General features: G+C 47.6%; 1 protein-coding gene across 3 annotated transcripts in view; it reads right to left on the bottom strand.

Annotated features, from left to right (window-relative positions):
- Nucleotides 1–1935: 1935 nt before the first annotated feature.
- The window catches only part of plekhd1 (pleckstrin homology domain containing, family D (with coiled-coil domains) member 1), an 86422-nt gene continuing 67663 nt past the window's right edge, over nt 1936–20694 (bottom strand). The window contains exons 13-14 of one of the 3 annotated variants that reach the window (XM_068039770.1): nt 15098–15154; nt 11253–11331 (exon numbers count right to left, since the gene is read on the bottom strand). In XM_068039770.1, coding sequence (XP_067895871.1) covers nt 15111–15154 — 44 coding nt within the window. In that variant the 3' untranslated portion in view covers nt 11253–11331; nt 15098–15110. Of the gene's footprint in view, nt 11332–13576; nt 15155–20694 lie in introns of those variants that run through there. The other 2 variants (XM_068039768.1, XM_068039769.1) reach the window with 2 other exon arrangements.

Genomic DNA, 20694 nt, shown 5'->3' with positions numbered 1-20694 from the left:
TGTACTCATGTTGTAATTTAGAGCAGCAGCCAATTTGCACACAACAAGCTTCCACAAACAGCAATGAGATGAAAACCAGATAATCTGTTTTAAGTGCTTTTGATTGAGGGATAGATATTGGCCGGACACCAGGGATAACTCCCCTGCCCTTCTTCGAAATAGTGGCATGGGATCTTTTATGTCCAACTGAGAGGGAGCCTTGGTTTAACATCTCATCCAGAAGACAGCATCTCCAACAGTGCAGCACTCCCTCAGTACAGCATTGGGCGTATCAATCTAGATTTTGCACTCAGGTCCCTGGGATGTGGCTCAAAACCACAACCTTGTGACTCAGAGGCGACAGCCAAGGCTAGCACAAGTGGTTAAATGAAGCATTTTCCACTCTGAAAAATATATAGGAACTCCAGGCCTGTTCCACTCTCCAATCCCTGAAGGTACTTCTTTTTGTGCCGTAAACTTGCTAAGATTCCATCGTGATTGGTAGAAAGATTAGAGGGGAGAAAAGGAAAGATTTTTTCACCCAGAGGGTGGCGGGAGTCTGGAACTCACTGCCTGAAAGGAAGAAACCCTCAACTCATTGAAAAGGTGCCTGGATGTCCTAGAGTACAGAGCCATTATTGTCACCACACTCCTGTACTGCAGTGAGACCTGGACTCACTACTGTCCTTTTTATTTATTTTATTTATTTAGAGATACAGCACTGAAACAGGCCCTTTGGCCCACCGAGTCTGTGCCGACCATCAACCACCCATTTATACTAATCCTACACTAATCCCATATTCCTACCACATCCCCACCTTCCCTATATTCCCCTACCACCTACCTATACTAGGGGCAATTTATAATGGCCAATTTACCTATCAACCTGCAAGTTTTTGGCTGTGGGAGGAAACCGGAGCACCCGGCGAAAACCCACGCGGTCACAGGGAGAACGTGCAAACTCCGCACAGGCAGTACCCGGAATCGAACCCGGGTCACTGGAGCTGTGAGGCTGCGGTGCTAACCACTGCGCCACCCCACCCCGTCAGCTCCACAAGCATTCAGGCAAATCTCCTGCAAAATCAACTTTGATGGACTGGACACTATGTCTGGATGGCCAAAACCCGTCTCCCCTGCCAGGTCCTGTGTTCTCAACTCTCAAATGGCCAGCATTCCAGGTGAGGACAAAGAAAACCCTTCAAACACACTCTGAAGTTCTCTGTGAAACCCGGCAGCATTGACATTGATGGCTTGCTACCAACCATTCAAAATGGCGACAACTTGTGCATCAAGGTGCATCGTGCTTTGAGTCCAAACGCCTTAATGATGAGGCAGACCGGCTGCAGAGAAGGAAAGAAAAGGAAGCAAATCCTGCACTCCAGATCCCACTGCTTCGTGGGACGTCCTGCCCCATGTGCCCAAAGATCTGCAAGAACTGGCCTATTCAGTCACATGAAGACCCATGGCAGAAACTAGTGACCTTGAGTACATGTCATCCTCAAATCGAGAGACAGCCGCCACCAATGACGACAGATGTGCACCTGAAGTGCCATAACCTGCAGGGTTACAGACCAAATGCTGGAAAGTGGGATTAGGCTAGGGTTTTTTGTCGGCTAGCGCAGACACGATGGGCCAAGTGGCCTCTTTCTGAGCCAAAAACTTTCTATGATTCTAAGGTAGGGAAGCCTGTAGCTCCGGCACTCACTCCCAATGTCACAGCCAACGCCATGTACTTAACATGTGTGGAACGACAAGTTACAATGCTGTATCTTCCCTACTACAGTACAATACATCCTACATCTCCGGGCTCAAATAGGCTGTTCTAGAGGTAGTCTGGTCTTGACACAGGTTTTACTTGCAAACTGGGAAAGCTCTACATCAGAGGCAAAAACTGGACTAAGAGCCAAGTTGCTGCTGAAAATTCAGAACATTTATTTTTTAAAGCTTGATCGCTTCTCCAATAGGCAATAATTTTTTGTTCAGCATTATCCTGTTTACAATTTGTTTTGTATATGATTTGGAGAAAAAGTATATATAATAATCACATTGTAAAACAAACACTGAAGCGACTTTTAGTTACATCACCTCCAAAATATCACTCATAATAACATTCCATTTTAAATCTACTTTTCTTCTTGGCAATTCCCCTGCCAAGGTAGAGGGGATATGGTCTGCTCTCAGCTCTCTGCTACATCTGCTCTTGAGTGAAATACTAGGAGGCGTAGCAGCAAGAGACTAATGGCGAGCTCTCCCTCACCCAAGTCACCATTGGCTAATCATGGGTCCTCACATTGCATAACACGAGGTCAGAGGACCAGCATGCCACATGGTTGCAGTGCTCAACATATCCCCGTTGCATTGTAACATGGTGAAAGGAATGGAAGAGCAAACAAATGGGGGAGAAGCAAAACAAAATGTTAGAAAGCATCAGAGAGAAGCAAAAGAAAACCAGGAAGAGGTGCTGAGTGAAAAATACAATGTTCAGTAATGTTAGTTTGCACAGCCCCAGTGATACTGACAAAAATTACATTAATTCTAAACGCACAGAAAAGTAAATAATGACTAGATTATTCATAGCGTTCACGGGGCGTCCTATAAATATACTTCCAATGGTCTTGAGGATGAAACTGTATTCCAAAGCCCTGCAGATACATCAGCTGCTCTCTCTCTCTCTCTACGGAGCATAGCTGTGTGATTGAGTTCCAGCTCGCTTTCATAGTGCACTGATCATTTGCAACTTCAAAGCAGCACAATTTAAATATTTTCCAAAAAGCTCAGCAGATTCTGCAGGATAGCGAGATTTTAATCAGTCGTGAAGTAAATTCCTGCATTGACGTGACCAATAATATTAATACTTTGCTATTAATAACTGCAAAGGCGAGAGAAATGTGTAACTTAAATAATACCTTACAAGTAAACCACTCTGATTTCCAGTATCGCGCAGTATCCTTTAGTTTAAAACACATTCTGCATGTGCACATCTGCTATAATTATTAACAGCTCTTTCCACCCCAATAGCCTCCTGTGCCATGTGCCCAGGGGACTGAGATGACCAGCTCCCAGCTGATAAGAGTGACACCACAAGCCCTGGCCAGAACAGTAATTGGGTACTTCCCCCGCCATTCAGATCCAAACTGCTGTAAGTGACTGAGATTGATTTTGTGCAGATAATTTGCATTATGTAACTATCCTCCACTCACTGCATTTTGCTGGTGAAATAACCTTCCTCTGATTGCGACATTTTGCTGTGGTTTCAGTCAGTTTCATTTGCTGTGGTTCATAGAGACTTTTTCTCAATAGACTGCTTGCCGTGAATCCAGATGCACGTCCCGCACCACCTCCAACTCATTGGCTGATACGGTGTTGTCAATAGACCTTTGTCAATCCCACCAAGCAAGCTGGTCAAGAATGGCACCTGGGCGTCTCACCATTTCCTCTCCCACTCCTCCATTGACACCTACCTGCAGTAGGATTGCACCACTGTGACTGTGTGCATGCATGCGCTTGTGTGTGCAGCTTGCAATATTCCACTTCTACCATTTAAGCCAGGTTTCAAGCGTCACAAGATATTGTTTCACAAATTTCTCAAACTCTTTGTAGAAATGTTTTTGCCGGCATGTGGTTTGGAATGACAATTCTGTTGAGCATTAAATAGTTTTAAATAGTCAATGAGAGAGGACCCGTGTAGCAGACAGTGTGTAACCTTTCCCCTTCCCGAGAGGCAGCCTAGGATTATCACATGCAGCACGTCAGGTTCCTTAGCATTAAACTTTATACCTATATATACCACTTAGCAACTTATTTTATTACCACTTGTAATCCGAAGCTGTCTTACTGCCATCTGTTTTAATTTGTGTCTGCTGGAAAACTGAAGGCACTTGGGGAGAAACAAAATGGAAGCATATCCATATGTGGGTTAAATGGGCTACAGTGTCACTGATTGTTTGAAAATGGATGATGTTGTGGCCGTGTCAATAGCCCCTGGAGTAAGGGATATATAAAGAACTGCCCTAAGGGGGAAGGGTGGAACAAGAACAAAGGAACAGGCAATTTCAACATATGGGCACTTGCTCACCAAGCAAATGGGATGATATTGGAAGACATGGCTTAAAAATGGTGAGGATTGGGCGCTTAATATTCAAGGATACAAAATGTTCTGAAAAGATAGGGAAGGAAAAAGGGAGGTGACATGGCAGTACTGATTACGGAAGACATTGTAGCATTGGAAAGAAAGAATGTCCTTTAGGGGGCGAAGACAGAATACAGTTGATTACCATTGAGAAGCAAGAACAGTATGGTCACGCTACTCGACATGCATCATACACCCTCTTTTTTTGTTTTATCATGTTCTCTATCTCCTTCATCATCCAAGGAGCCCTGGCTTTGGTTCCCCTACCTTTTGCTCTTCTTGGGATGTACCTAGACTGTACCTGAAACATCTCCTCCTTAAAGATCGCCCATTGTTCAGTTACAGACTTTCCTGTCAATCTTTTGTTCCACAAGAACACAAGAAATAGGAGCAGGAGTAGACCATATGGCCCATCGAGCCTGCTCCACCATTCAAAACAATCATGGCTGATCTTCGGATTCAACCCGTCTGCTCGCTATATCCCTTGATTCCATGAGAGACCAAAACCTGTCTATCTCAGTCTTAAATGTATTCAATGATGAAGCATCCACAACCCTCTGGGGTAGAGAATTCCAAAGATTCACAATCCTTTGAGTGAAGTAATTTCTCCTCATCTCAGTCCTAAATGATTGGCCCCTTATCCTGAGACTGTGTCCCCGTGTTTTAGATTCCCTGACCAGCAGAAATAATCTCTCAGTGTCTACCCTATCCAGCCCCTTTAGAATCTTATATGTTTCAATGAGATCACCTCTCATTCTTCTAAACTCCAGGGAATACAGGCCCAATTTAAGTCTCTCATCATAGGATAACCCCCTCATCCCTGGGGGTTAATCTAATGAACCTTCGCTGTACCACCTCCAATGCAATTATATCCTTTCTTAAATGTGGAGACCAAAACTCACACAGTATTCCAGATGTGGTCTCACCAAAACCCTGTACAATTGTAGCAATACTTCCTTATTCCTGTACTCCAATCCCCTTGCAATAAAGGCTAACATGCCATTTGCCTTCCTAATTGCTTGCTGAAACTGCATGTTAACTTTCTGCATTCTTTGTACAAGTACACCCAAGTCTTGTTGAACATCAACACTTACAAGTTGCACATCTTTTAAAAAATATTCTGTTTTTCTATTTTTATGACCAAAGTGTATAATGTCACACTGCCCTATATTATACTGCATCTGCCGCCTTGTTATCCATTATACCATGGCTAGATCCCCTCTCTTCCCATTGAAGTTAGCCCTCTTCCAATTTCAAAGTTCTACTTTAGATTGTTCCTTGCTCTTCTCCATTACTAATCTAAACCTTATGATGCGATGATCACTCTTACGTCAAGCGTTCCCCCCAGACACTTGATCCACTTGGCCCACTCATTCCCCAGCACCAGGTCCAGCAATGTCTCCTTCCTAGTTGAACCGAGAACATACTTGTCAAGGAGGTTCTCCCGAACATATTTCAGAAATTCCTTTCCTTCCTTTCTCCTTATTCTAACATTATCCCAATCGATATTTGGATAATTATCACCATTCTATAGTTCCTGTACATGTCTGTGATCTCCGTGCAGATTTTCTTCTCTACCTCTCTTTCACTATTCGGAGCCCTGTAATTGCCTGGTCCGGATAACTTGCATCCCAGGCTGTCAAAGGAAGTGGGGATGGAGATAGCAGAAGGGCTTGTCATAAATCTTCCAATCTTCCCTGGATATGGGGGAGGTGCCAGAGGACTGGAGAGTGGCAAATATGACACCCTTATTCAAGAAAGGGTTTAAGGACAGTCCTAGCAACTTCAGGCCAGTCAGTTTAATATCAGTGGTGGGTAAAGTTTTAGAAACAATAATCAGGGAAATAAAAATCAACATGCAGTTGGAAAGGTTTGCGTTATATAAGGACAGCCAGCATGGATTTGTAAACGGTAGATCATGCTTGACTAATCTAACTGAATGTTTTGATAAAGTAACAGAGAAGGTTGATGAAGAGAATGTGATGGATGTTGTCTATATGGATTTTAAGGAAGGCAAAGTACCACATAAAAAGCTGGTTAACAAAATTGAGGCTCATGGAATAAACAAAAAACAAAGAACAAAGAAAATTACAGCACAGGAACAGGCCCTTCGGCCCTCCAAGCCTGCGCCGATCCAGATCCTCTATCTAAACATGTTGCCTATTTTCTAAGGGTCTGTCTGAATAGTAGGGTCAGTGTCCAATTTGATAAAACAAAATGGCTTAAGGACATAAACCAGCCTTGATAAATGTTTTTCAGACTAGAGAATGGTAGACAGTAGTGTACATTGCTAGGACCACTGCTTTATTTGATATATATAAATGACTTGGATATTAAAATACAGAGGTATGGCAAACAGTGAGGATATGAACTGAGTGCAACAGGACACAGATGGCTAGCAGAATGGGCAGACAAGTGGCGGATGGAATTTAATACCGAGAAGTGTGAGGTGATGCATTTTGGCAGAAGGGATAGGGAGAGGCAATATAGACTTATTAGCACAAGTCTGAAAAGTGTGCAGGGACAGAGAGACCAGACGGTTCATGAGCATAGATCATTGAAGGCAGTAGGACATATTGAGAGAGTAGTTGGCAAAGCATATGGGAACTTGGACTTCATAGAGGTATTGAGTACACAAGCAGGGAAGTTATGCTGAACCTTTATAAAGCTCTGGGAAGACCTTAACTAGAGTATTGCATCCAGTTCTGGTCACCACACTTTAGGAAGGATGTGAGGGTCCTTGAGAGTGTGCAGAGGAGATTTACCAGAATGGTTTCAAGGTTGAAGGATTTGTTACAAGGTTAGGTTGGAGAAGCTGGGGTCGTTCTCCTTGGAACAAATAAAATTTGAGATTTGATAGAGGTGTACAAGATTATGACATAAGGTAGACAAAGAAAGGCTGTTCCCATTAGCTGAGGGTACAGGGATTAGGGGACAAGGATTTAAGGTTTTGGGAAAGAGATACAAGGGTTTGTGAGGAAGAACTTTTTTATGTAGTGAGTGGTAATGACCTGGAAATCACTGCCTTTGTGAGTAGTGGAAGCAGAGACGATCAATGATTTCAAAAGGAAATTGGATGGGCACTACATGGATAGAGCAGGGAAATGGGACTGTTTAGATTGCTCTACAGAGAGCCGGCATGTTCTCGATGGGCCGCATGGCCTCCTTCTGTGCCATATGATTATAATACCCAGCATTTATACTTACTGCCTTGTCACTGTTTTTAATTAATTGTATGGTAATCATTAAAATTACTGATGTCACTGTACTGTACCAAGACTGGTTGTCTTGCTGATCTGATCGACACACCCTGTTTCTACCACCTGCTCCACCCTTGAGCAGTGCAGCTCTCAATTCAGCCTCTGCATATTCTGTTCTATGGCCATCACTGTGTGACACGGTGATTCTCAGGGTTGCTGCCCCGATCTCCTCCCTTGTCCTGTGGAGGTTGACCAGGCAAAACTCTTGGTGCCTGGCTATGGAGGTTGCAAGTGAGCTTTGTTGTGTCTGGAATTGCAGCCACAGATGTGCACACTATCTATCACTCACCAACACACTTGCACAGAGCTCCAATATGCTGCATTAACCTCCTGTATATTCTGTTCGGGTGGGTTATATCCACCGGGCTGTATCCTCTTTAAAAGCTGCCCGAGTCTCCTTTGCTCCAACCTGTTCTGCTCCTGCAGCTCCTCCACACTTGAGCTCATGGGGAATGTATTACCTGCTCCTGGGCAGCCTTCAAAAGCAGGTAGATGAGTTTGGGGTGAGGCCAAGTGTCTGCAAGCTCAGATGAAGGGTCAATTGGAAATTTCAAAGCTGAGTTTGATAGATGTTTATTAGGCTAGGGTATTAAGGGATATGGAAGCAAATGTGTAGGCTGGGTAAATGGAATTAACATATCGATCATGGTTTCATTGACTGGTGAAACAGGCCTGAGGTTCTTAACTGCCTCCTCCTGTTCCTACAGAGTAGATTCTCTATAAATGATGTTGATGCATGCAGGCTCTGCCCCCCAAACAGCTGGCTCAACCTGTACAAAATAGGCCCCAGCATTTCAATTTCTTTTGTTCTCACTCCTTGCCAACCTTCTCCCCTCCTTCCCTTCTACTGAAAGCCTTGACTCCTTGTTATTTCATGAGTGTAGGTGCCTAATCAGAAAGGCAATTAGCTACATTGGGATTCCAATGGGCCACAGTTGGCTAGTGGTTAATGTATTGGGACAACACGATCTATAGAAGGACCTTCTGCACCATGCACATTGTCACAAATCATCTGTACACTAAGGGAGTGGAAGACATGATTGTGGAGATAGTTAAGGGGGTTCCTGTAGGAGCTTGAAAAGCAACATGGGCACCTTGGATTGCGCTGGGACCCTGAGGAATCCAGCAAACCCTGTAAAACTGGGCAGTCCTATCTCACTGCTGCTTCACCATGATGCCAAAAGTGTTGAATATCCCAACCCATTGGTCACCTGACAAACTCACACCCACACTGCAGCCTCCCGAAATAACCCAGTGCCACAAAAATTGTTTTAGAAAGAATTAAAAACTTGAAAATAGATAGAGCAGCTGGATCGGTATCCACCGATATCCACCCAAAGGTCCTCGGGGAGACGGGACACCGGATGGGTGATATCCACCCGGAGGGAGGTCCTCAGCGAGCTGGGACACCAGATGGGTGATATCCACCCGGAGGGAGGTCCTCAGGGAGATGAGACACCGAATGGGTGATATCCACCCGGAGGGAGGTCCTCAGGGAGAGGGGACACCGGATGGGTGATATCCACCCGGAGGGAGGTCCTCAGGGAGAGGGGACACCGGATGGGTGATATCCACCTGGAGGGAGGTCCTCGGGGAAATGGGCCACCGGATGGGTGATATTCACCTGGAGGGAGTTCCTCGGGGAAATGGGCCACCGGATGGGTGATATCCACCCGGAGGGAAGTCCTCAGGGAGAGGGGACACTGGATGGGTGATATCCACCCGGAGGGAAGTCCTCAGGGAAATGGGCCACCGGATGGGTGATATCCACCTGGAGGGAGGTCCTCGGGGAAATGGGCCACCGGATGGGTGATATCCACCTGGAGGGTGGTCCTCGGGGAAATGGGACACTGGATGGGTGATATCCACCCGGAGGGAAGTCCTCAGGGAGAGGGGACACTGGATAGGTAATTTTTTTTACTATGTGCCTGTCCACTGTTTTTTTCATGGGCTGGGGCTGTTCATTATTCTGTCATGACCACTCTCTCTGCACTAATGCTTTGTCTTTCTCCACACCATTAGCACACTCTTTGCCTTTGCCCCATGACCTCCTTGTCAATCTCTCCGGCTCTCTGTCCTATCAACATCTTCCTTTTTGATCTATTTTGCCCTACCCCCGCTTTATTTGCTTAAAACCTATTACATTTCTAACCTTTGCCAGTTCTGATGACAAGTCACTGACCCGAGATGTTAACTCTGCTTCTCTCTCCACAGATGCTGCCAGACCTGCTGAGTATTTCCAGCACTTTTTGTTTTTATTTCAGATTTCCAGCATCTGCAGTATTTTGCTTTTATATTGCTGTTGGGACTATTGTTCTTCACTATTTTTATTAATGATCTGAAAGTAGGTGCTGGGGGCTGCAATCTGCAAGTTTTCAGATGATTCTAAGATTTGTGCGCGTGTCAGGACTGTAGATGATGCTCGGCTACTACAGACAGATCTTCATGTGTTGGGGATTGAACCTGTGACTAACAAACGATGTTTCACTTAGAAAGATGCAGTGTTAGCAAGTAGGCAGGATGAATGATGAAAACACACACACCACACACCCTTCAGGGAAAAGCATTATAGTGGGTGTAGAAAAGAGATCTGTACATTCCAGTGCATAGATCTCTAAAGGTTCATTAGCAATGCTGTGAAGTGATAGAGCAAATAGGGTGTTGTGTATTTATAGGACAATTGAGTATAAGACAAAGTACTCTATTTAATCCTTGTACAAGACCTCGGAGTAGACCTCAGTTGAATTTTTTTAAAATTCATTCATGGGATGTGGGCGTCACTGGCTAGGCCAACATTTATTGCCCATCCCTAACTGCCCTTGAGAAGGTGGTGGTGAGCTGCCTTCTTGAACCACTACAGTCCATGTGAGGTAGGTACACCCACAGTGCTGTTAGAAAGGGAGTTCCAGGATTTTGACCCAGCAACAGTGAAGGAACAGCGATATAGTTCCAAGTCAGGATGGTGTGTGGTTTGGAGGGGAACTTGCAGGTCAAACAGCGGGAGCCGGGGTGGGGGAGGAGGAAGAGCTGCTTAAAGATAGAAACTGTGTGGGAAACGTTCCTGCCCAATTTTTCTGTCAGAAACATATTCCCAGACCAGTCTCAGAAATAACCACCCTTGGTGTTTCTGAATATATTTCAGCCAATCAGACACAAGTGTAACACAGACTTTTAACAGTGCACTTTGAAGTGTAGAAAGTGCATTAGGCACAAGTCTCTCTCTCACTTGTGTATTTGTGTGTCTATATACAATATATACCCTCCCTTCACCAGCAGCTTGCTTCCTTTAATTGATCTTAAAGTAATTTTTTTTGTGCTCTTAAAGTGAGGGATTTAAGCGTTGGGATTCAAACAGGTTTCCCAATGTCAGCATCGAGCCAGAGTTGGCACAGTGCAATTTCAATGCAGAGTAAAGCTCCCACCACCACCTTCACTGTGCTCTGACCCCACTATTCAATGAGCACCTCCCTGGTTTAACCAGCAATCCTACACCAGCCAGCCATGAGTTCTCTGAGTGAGTGGCCAAACTCGGAAGTGGCTTACTCTGCAAATCTGCACCCAGTAAGAACTAGGCCAAGATTCCCAAAACGCATCCAGCATGGGGCCCTTTTCTTGCCAATGGACAGAGGAGAGATTGGGGCTGGATGGAAGAGCAGAGGTGAAAAGAAACAATTTGTCCAATCTACTGCGTTATTCTACTCTTTGCCCATTTAGCTATTACAGGAGGTCGCAAACTGTGAACAGCTGCTAAAGGTCAAGGGTTATGTTATGGCAAAGCAGGACGACTTCTTGTTTACATCACACGGTAGCATCAGAACTTTGAGGAATCTTTGAGAGTCATGTACTTATAGACGGTCTCACGGAAACGCCGGTCCCTGCTCAGCGTCCTGGCTGTCTCCTTCAGCTCCTCCATGTTCTCCTCCCTTTCATCACGAGGGACGATTAAAGAGTGGGAATTGGTCACTGCAACAAAGGTGTACACGGAAGATAAGTGAACTTCGGCGTCTCTTGACCAGCTTAATTAGGGGCTTTTTTTCTTTAAACAACTTGCATTTATACAGAACTTATAACATAGAATTATAAAGTATAGCACAGAAACAGGCCATTCAGCCCAACTGGCCAATGCTGGTGTTTATGTTCCACCCCATCAGCATATCCTTCTATTCCTTTCTCCCTCCTGTGTTTATCTAGCTTCCCCTGAAATGCATTGATAGTATCTGCCTCAACCACTCCCTTTGGTAGTGAGTTCCACATTCTAATCACTGTCTGGGCAAAGAGGTTTCTCCTGAATTCCCTATTGGATTTATTAGTCACTATCTTATTTTGAAGGCCCCTAATTTTAGTCTCCCTCACAAGTGGAAACATTTTCTCTGGCTCCACTCAATCATACCCTTTCATAGTCTATCAGGTCACCCCTCAGCCTTCTCTTTACTAGAGAAAGGAGCCCCAGCCTGTTCAATAGATATAATAAAACATTGCAAGGTGGTTCACAGGAGAATTGGCAGACAAAATTTAACACTGAGCCACATCAAGGAACATTAGGACAGGTGACCTATGTTAAAGGCACTGTATGAGCGAAAGTTGTTGGTGCCATGGGATCTTTCACGTGCAGTCAAGAGGACTGTCTGAAGCAAATGGCCCTTTGTTCCATATCCAAAAGCAAAATACTGCGGATGCTGGAAAGCTTAAATAAAAACAGAAAATGCTGGAAATACTCAGCAGGTCTGGCAGCATCTGTGGAGGGAGAAACAGAGTTCACGTTTCAGGTCAGTGACCTTTCATCAGATTGATCGTTTTTGTGTGTAGAGCAGTAGAAGGTAATCTCCTCCTCCAGGCTCCACAGAGATACCGGGAGCCACTAACAGCCCAGACAGCGCTTTGCACATGTCCTCTCCCCTTCCCCTCACCTCCGAGCACTGACTCATGGGCTGCTTTGGCACCCCGGCCGGCTGACATTCAGGGGCTTGTATTCCAGTGCAGTACTGAGGGAGTGCTGCACTGTTGGAGATGCCATTTTTCAGATGAGACGTTAAACTGTGGCCTCGTCTGTCCTCTCAGGTAGATGTAAAAGATCCTGTGGAACTAGTGGAAGAAGAGCGGGGGAGTTCTCCCCGGTGTCCAGGCCAATATTTATCCCTCAATCAACATCATTAAAACAGGTTATCTTGTCATTATCATGTTGTTGTTCGTGGGAGCTTGCTGTGTGCAAACTGGCTGTCATATTTCCTGCATTATAACAGTAACTACAGAAGCATTTAATTAGCTGTAAAGTGCTTTGGGATGTTCTAAGGTCGTGAAAGGCGCTATCTAAATGCACGTCTGTCTTTCTCTAAGCACTTGCCTGATGACACTGGCTCTGCCTGTTGAGAAGCTGACTGTGGAAATATTTCCAGCAACGCTGCAGTTCCACCTGCTGGTGGGAGGGCAGCAAACCAGGAGCACTGAAAAAACCCACCCTGGCTGACAGCAGCACCATCATGTGGTGATATTCCAAGCTCAGACACCACAGAAAGGATCAGCGAGGAAAGTCAAGTGGAATCTTCCTGCTTACAATTGAAACAAAGTTTTTTTGGGGGAGAGGGATTGTTAATGAGGTCAAATTGTAGTGTTCGGCAATGTGGACAGTGGAATCCTTTCCCATGCTTTGGCACCTGTATCAGGTTGTAGAATTCCCAGATTGGATACAGCATGGGTTAGCTGAAGGTTTTTTTTTATACCATTTCCCATGCCAGCCGACCTCTGTGAGAGCTTGGTAATTTACCAAGTGCACCTCAAGGTAAAGATTTTCCTCCAACCTCGTTTCGTGTGGGTGCTTCGTGCCAGGAGGAGACAGGATCAACAACACTTTGAACAAACTAAAACATCACAAGGCTCTTTGCAGGAAGGTTATCAAACAAAATCTGACACTGAGCCACATAAAAATATATTAGGACTTGTGACCCAAAGCTTGGTCAAAGAGGTAGGTTTGAGGGAGCATTTTAAAAGGAGGAGAGAGCTTAGGGCCGAGGCAACTGAAGGAACGGTCACCAATGCTAAGGTGAAGATAATCAGGGATGCTCAAGAGGTCAGAATTGGAGGAGTTTGGAGATTTCGAAGGGGTGTAGGGCTGGAGAAATCTTCAGGAGTGGATCCTTCTTCAAAACTGGAAGAGGAAGACAGGATGGTATTAATACAGGAGGAGGAGAAAGAGACAGATAGGATTGTATTAAAGAGCCAGGGAAAAGAGGATGGATAAAATTTATACAAAGATGGACCTGAACATGGATCATGAGTGGATCAATGTGACCTCAACCATGTGAGAGTCAGAAATATTGAGAAAATAAAGAGACAAAGAATGTGTAAGCAGTCATGGGAACAGCTTCGGGAAGATGGGAGATTGAAAATCTTGTAAATCGGGAGTAGACTTCCAATTGCATGTAATTCCAGGCCTCGGCAGTAATCGGATAACTCCATATTACATTAAATAGAATTTAAAGTACAGAAACAGGCCATTTGGCCCAACAGGTCCATTCTGGTGTTTATGCCTCACAGGAGCCTCCTCCCACACCTCTTCCTCTAACTCCATCAACATATCCTCCTATTCCTTTCTCCCTTTGTATTTATCCAGCTTCCCCTTAACTGCATCAATACTATTCACCTCAACCACTCCCTGCGGTAACAAGCTCCACATTCTCACCACTCTCTGGGTAAAGAAGTTTCTGTTGAATTCCCTATTAGATTTATGAGTGACTATCTTATATTGACGACCCTGAGTTTTGGACAGCCCCACAAATGGAAACATTTTCTCCACAGGTTTCTACCCCATAATGTACAGCACAGAAGGTCATTCGGCCCGTCACGTCTGTGCTGCTCTTGAGAAACTCGCTGAATGAAAATCATGCTGTGGCACTCAAGAGAGGCATATTGAAGATGCTGTAAAATCTAAGTCATTTATTCTCTCTTTAAATATCTCTGCAACCTGTGACCCTTAGGATTACCAAATACATTTACATCCACAGAACTTAGTTTGATTTATCGTGAGCAAATGAACCAAGCCTTATTTCTTAGCATCAGTTCATTAGTGTAAAAGATTTTCTCTGCCATTAGGTAAGCCCTTCTAACTTTTCTGGGGGAAAGTGGGGTAATTGCCCAAGGACCAACCTACACTGGCTCCCAATTATCGCCATAGTATTTTTATGGGGAGTGGAGATCCTAGCTCCACATTCACCTGGGGTGTTCATCACCATTGTCAAGGACCCAGCACGTAGTAGTAATCTATCAAACTCTCCCACATCTTGTCCAAGGGTGAGGACCAGTGGCAGTTAGACCAGGCAGTGAGGACATGTTTAACCATGAATCACTAGGCACTGCATTCAGTCGAGTCCTGAGCTTGCAGTGACCATGTGTTGATGCAGTGCGGAATATGAGAAGGACCAGGTGAGATGCTATTGGAGGTTAGGGCTGCATGCGTAACACTCTGTAGCAGGTTAATGGGGCTGAGTGGCCTTCCCCTGCAGGATGATTCTGGAAGCTCAGATCCAAAGAGTTGTAGATTCACGGGATCACGCACAAGCATTCGTGCCAAGCTGCCATGGTACTTTTGCTGCCACGGGCAGTCAGAGTTTGGAATCTGGTGTCCTCGTGGCCACTTGTTGGCGGGTGAAATTCAATGGCGGATTTAAATATCCCCTGCGTTGCCGGGAAGAGCCGCCGTGGGCTCGAGCTGTAACGGTCCCGCTCCGCCGCTCACCGCCACTCCTGTCTCACGCCTCTGCCGCATTCCTCAGTGATCGAAACCTGCCGCATGCTGAAGGAAAGAAAGATGGCGACTGGCAGTGACGTCCAATAGAAGAGGCCCATCCGGCTCGATTCAATTACAAAACACATCGCATCAATACCCTAGTCTACTGGAGGAGGCTGTCCTCATATCAAGCAAAGAGCTCGACACAAATCCAACCCACAACACACAACTGACTTTGCTGCCCCACAGCAAGCAACACTCAATCAAAGTGAGGAGCAGTGCTGAGGGACAATTCAGGCACAAGAGAGTCAGTGTGAACTGGGGGGAAAAGAGAGTCAGTGTGAACTGGAGGGGAGAGAGAGTCAGTGTGAACTGGGGGGAGAGAGAGTCAGTGTGAACTGGGGGGAGAGAGAGTCAGTGTGAACTGGAGGGGAGAGAGAGTCAGTGTGAACTGGAGGGGAGAGAGAGTCAGTGTGAACTGGGGGGAGAGAGAGTCAGTGTGAACTGGGGGGAGAGAGAGTCAGTGTGAACTGGAGGGGAGAGAGAGTCAGTGTGAACTGGGGGGAGAGAGAGTCAGTGTGAACTGGGGGGGAGAGAGAGTCAGTGTGAACTGGAGGGGAGAGAGAGTCAGTGTGAACTGGGGGGAGAGAGAGTCAGTGTGAACTGGAGGGGAGAGAGAGTCAGTGTGAACTGGGGGGAGAGAGAGTCAGTGTGAACTGGAGGGGAGAGAGAGTCAGTGTGAACTGGGGGGAGAGAGAGTCAGTGTGAACTGGAGGGGAGAGAGAGTCAGTGTGAACTGGGGGGAGAGAGAGTCAGTGTGAACTGGAGGGGAGAGAGAGTCAGTGTGAACTGGAGGGGAGAGAGAGTCAGTGTGAACTGGAGGGGAGAGAGAGTCAGTGTGAACTGGGGGGAGAGAGAGTCAGTGTGAACTGGAGGGGAGAGAGAGTCAGTGTGAACTGGGGGGAGAGAGAGTCAGTGTGAACTGGGGGGGAGAGAGAGTCAGTGTGAACTGGAGGGGAAGAGAGAGTCAGTGTGAACTGGGGGGAGAGAGAGTCAGTGTGAACTGGGGGGGAGAGAGAGTCAGTGTGAACTGGGGGGAGAGAGAGTCAGTGTGAACTGGAGGGGAGAGAGAGTCAGTGTGAACTGGGGGGAGAGAGAGTCAGTGTGAACTGGGGGGAGAGAGAGACAGTGTGAACTGGGGGGAGAGAGAGACAGTGTGAACTGGGGGGAGAGACACAGTGAGAACTGGGGGGAGAGAGAGACAGTGTGAACTGGGGGGAGAGACACAGTGAGAACTGGGGGGAGAGAGAGTCAGTGTGAACTGGGGGGAGAGAGAGACAGTGTGAACTGGGGGGAGAGAGAGACAGTGTGAACTGGGGGGAGAGACACAGTGAGAACTGGGGGGAAAAGAGAGTCAGTGTGAACTGGGGGGAGAGAGAGTCAGTGTGAACTGGAGGGGAGAGAGAGTCAGTGTGAACTGGGGGGAGAGAGAGTCAGTGTGAACTGGGGGGGAGAGAGAGTCAGTGTGAACTGGAGGGGAAGAGAGAGTCAGTGTGAACTGGGGGGAGAGAGAGTCAGTGTGAACTGGGGGGGAGAGAGAGTCAGTGTGAACTGGGGGGAGAGAGAGTCAGTGTGAACTGGAGGGGAGAGAGAGTCAGTGTGAACTGGGGGGAGAGAGAGTCAGTGTGAACTGGGGGGAGAGAGAGTCAGTGTGAACTGGGGGGGAGAGAGAGTCAGTGTGAACTGGAGGGGAGAGAGAGTCAGTGTGAACTGGGGGGAGAGAGAGTCAGTGTGAACTGGGGGGGAGAGAGAGTCAGTGTGAACTGGAGGGGAAGAGAGAGTCAGTGTGAACTGGAGGGGAAGAGAGAGTCAGTGTGAACTGGGGGGAGAGAGAGTCAGTGTGAACTGGAGGGGAAGAGAGAGTCAGTGTGAACTGGAGGGGAGAGAGAGTCAGTGTGAACTGGGGGGGAGAGAGAGTCAGTGTGAACTGGAGGGGAAGAGAGAGACAGTGTGAACTGGGGGGAGAGAGAGTCAGTGTGAACTGGGGGGAGAGAGAGTCAGTGTGAACTGGGGGGAGAGAGAGAGACAGTGTGAACTGGGGGGAGAGAGAGTCAGTGTGAACTGGGGGGAGAGAGAGTCAGTGTGAACTGGAGGGGAGAGAGAGTCAGTGTGAACTGGAGGGGAGAGAGAGTCAGTGTGAACTGGGGGGGAGAGAGAGTCAGTGTGAACTGGGGGGAGAGAGAGAGACAGTGTGAACTGGGGGGAGAGAGAGTCAGTGTGAACTGGGGGGGAGAGAGAGTCAGTGTGAACTGGAGGGGAGAGAGAGTCAGTGTGAACTGGAGGGGAGAGAGAGTCAGTGTGAACTGGGGGGGAGAGAGAGTCAGTGTGAACTGGAGGGGAAGAGAGAGTCAGTGTGAACTGGGGGGGAGAGAGAGTCAGTGTGAACTGGGGGGAGAGAGAGTCAGTGTGAACTGGAGGGGAAGAGAGAGTCAGTGTGAACTGGAGGGGAAGAGAGAGTCAGTGTGAACTGGGGGGGAGAGAGAGTCAGTGTGAACTGGAGGGGAAGAGAGAGTCAGTGTGAACTGGGGGGGAGAGAGAGTCAGTGTGAACTGGGGGGGAGAGAGAGTCAGTGTGAACTGGGGGGAGAGAGAGTCAGTGTGAACTGGGGGGAGAGAGAGAGACAGTGTGAACTGGGGGGAGAGAGAGTCAGTGTGAACTGGGGGGAGAGAGAGTCAGTGTGAACTGGGGGGAGAGAGAGAGACAGTGTGAACTGGGGGGAGAGAGAGTCAGTGTGAACTGGGGGGAGAGAGAGTCAGTGTGAACTGGAGGGGAGAGAGAGTCAGTGTGAACTGGAGGGGAGAGAGAGTCAGTGTGAACTGGGGGGGAGAGAGAGTCAGTGTGAACTGGGGGGAGAGAGAGAGACAGTGTGAACTGGGGGGAGAGAGAGTCAGTGTGAACTGGGGGGGAGAGAGAGTCAGTGTGAACTGGAGGGGAGAGAGAGTCAGTGTGAACTGGAGGGGAGAGAGAGTCAGTGTGAACTGGGGGGGAGAGAGAGTCAGTGTGAACTGGAGGGGAAGAGAGAGTCAGTGTGAACTGGGGGGGAGAGAGAGTCAGTGTGAACTGGGGGGAGAGAGAGTCAGTGTGAACTGGGGGGAGAGAGAGAGACAGTGTGAACTGGGGGGAGAGAGAGTCAGTGTGAACTGGGGGGAGAGAGAGTCAGTGTGAACTGGGGGGGAGAGAGAGTCAATGTGAACTGGGGGGAGAGAGAGTCAGTGTGAACTGGGGGGAGAGAGAGAGACAGTGTGAACTGGGGGGAGAGAGAGAGTCAGTGTGAACTGGGGGGAGAGAGAGAGTCAGTGTGAACTGGGGGGAGAGAGAGAGACAGTGTGAACTGGGGGGAGAGAGAGACAGTGTGAACTGGGGAGAGAGAGACAGTGTGAACTGGGGGGAGAGAGAGACAGTGTGAACTGGGGGGAGAGAGAGACAGTGTGAACTGGGGGGAGAGACACAGTGAGAACTGGGGGGAGAGAGAGACAGTGTGAACTGAGGGGGAGAGAGAGACAGTGTGAACTGGGGGGAGAGACACAGTGTGAACTGGGGAGAGAGAGAGTCAGTGTGAACTGGGGGGAGAGAGAGACAGTGTGAACTGGGGGGAGAGACACAGTGAGAACTGGGGGGAGAGAGAGACAGTGTGAACTGAGGGGGAGAGAGAGACAGTGTGAACTGGGGAGAGAGAGAGTCAGTGTGAACTGGGGGGAAGAGAAAGTCAGTGTGAACTGGAGGGGAGAGAGTGTCAGTGTGAACTGGGGGGAGAGAGAGAGACAGTGTGAACTGGGGGGAGAGAGAGAGTCAGTGTGAACTGGGGGGAGAGAGAGAGTCAGTGTGAACTGGGGGGAGAGAGAGAGTCAGTGTGAACTGGGGGGAGAGAGAGAGACAGTGTGAACTGGGGGGAGAGAGAGACAGTGTGAACTGGGGGGAGAGAGAGACAGTGTGAACTGGGGGGAGAGACACAGTGTGAACTGGGAGGAGAGAGAGACAGTGTGAACTGGGGGGAGAGAGAGACAGTGTGAACTGAGGGGGAGAGAGAGACAGTGTGAAGTGGGGGGGGGAGAGAGACAGTGTGAAGTGGGGGGTGGGGGGAGACAGACAGTGTGAAGTGGGGGGGGAGAGTGACAATGTGAACTGGGGGGGAAGAGAGACAGTGTGAAGTGGGGGAAGAGAGACAGTGTGAGCTGGGGGGGAAGAGAGACAGTGTGAAGTGCGGGGGGAGAGAGACAGTGTGAACTGGGGGGAAGAGAGACAGTGTGAACTGGGGGGGAGAGAGAGACAGTGTGAACTGGGGGGGAGAGAGAGGCAGTGTGAACTGGGTGTGGCAGGCGAGAGTCAGAGTAATAGCCATTTAAATAATTTTGTAAATGAAAAGCTTGGGATCAGGCTTAATAGCCGCTCTTCTCTTGTCTGCAAAGAGCTGAAACCTCTCAGGATGCATTTCCCACACAATATTCCACTACACATCAGATGTTATTTTGGATTCGCCCATAGATGAGGCTGTCACAAGCCCATGCCCAACTGCCTTTTCAATGTGGCTGAAGTGTCACAGGGCTGCATTCGGGCCTGGGTTTTATTGGATTGTGAATTTTTGTTGTTTGGGCTCCTGTGTCAGGTTTTGCTGAAGCAGACTGGCCACTTTCTGCCTGTTTTCAATCTTGGCACAAACACAGCTTACAGCAAACACTGCTGCATCCTTGTTCGGTAGACTGGGCAAACCCTATCCAATTCTCAGAACTTTTACCAAGCCATTACCGGCTGTTGTGCTCAGAAGTCCTGGGATTTCAGGGCGTTTTCATCAATTAAGTCAGCAATAACAAAAAATTGCATTTTTATATTGGCTCAGATATCCCAAGATGCTTAACAGGAGCGTTATCAATCAAAGATGACACTGAGCCGCATAAGATATTAGGTCAGGTGACCAAAAGTCCGGTCAAGGTGGTGTGTTTTAAGGAGCATTTTAAAGGAGGAAAGAGGTGGAGAGGTTTAGGGAGCCTATTCCAGAGCTTGGGGCCTAGGCAACTGAAGGCACGGCCTCCAATGGTGGAGCGATTAAAATCAGGGATGCTCAAGAGGCCCGAATTAGAGAAGCGCAGATATCTTAGAGAGTCGTGGGGCTGGAGGAGATTACAGAGATAGGGAGGAGGGAAGTCCATGGAGGGATTTGAAAACAAGAAGAATTTTAAAATTGAGGGGTGAAATAAACTGCAAGATAGTGTGAGAATGTCAACGGGGGGGGGAAAAAAATCATAAAATGGAAAAAGATACCAGTTCTGCAGACAGGACAATGTGTTTTTTCAGTTGCTTCACCCGCATTATGACTCTCGCTGACTTCCCTGACTGGGCTCAGTCTCTCACAGCTCGGTCAATTTGCTGTTACTGTCCGTCATGGTGGAGGGGGTGGGGGCACATTTTGTCACCTACCCAAAACAATGGGCCAGGAGTTGGGACGCCCAAGCTGGATTTTGCAGTTGGGGGTCCAACGAGCAGCGTAGAATTCTCAATTGCATATTTAACTGGCCGCACACTTCATCCAGCTGGGCAAATTCCTCACCCAG

This window comes from Heterodontus francisci, chromosome 9 (genome assembly GCF_036365525.1).
Source record: "Heterodontus francisci isolate sHetFra1 chromosome 9, sHetFra1.hap1, whole genome shotgun sequence".
Lineage (NCBI taxonomy): Eukaryota > Metazoa > Chordata > Chondrichthyes > Heterodontiformes > Heterodontidae > Heterodontus > Heterodontus francisci.
The sequence above is the reverse complement of the archived record's forward strand: the minus strand, read 5'-3'. Positions and strand labels throughout refer to the sequence as shown.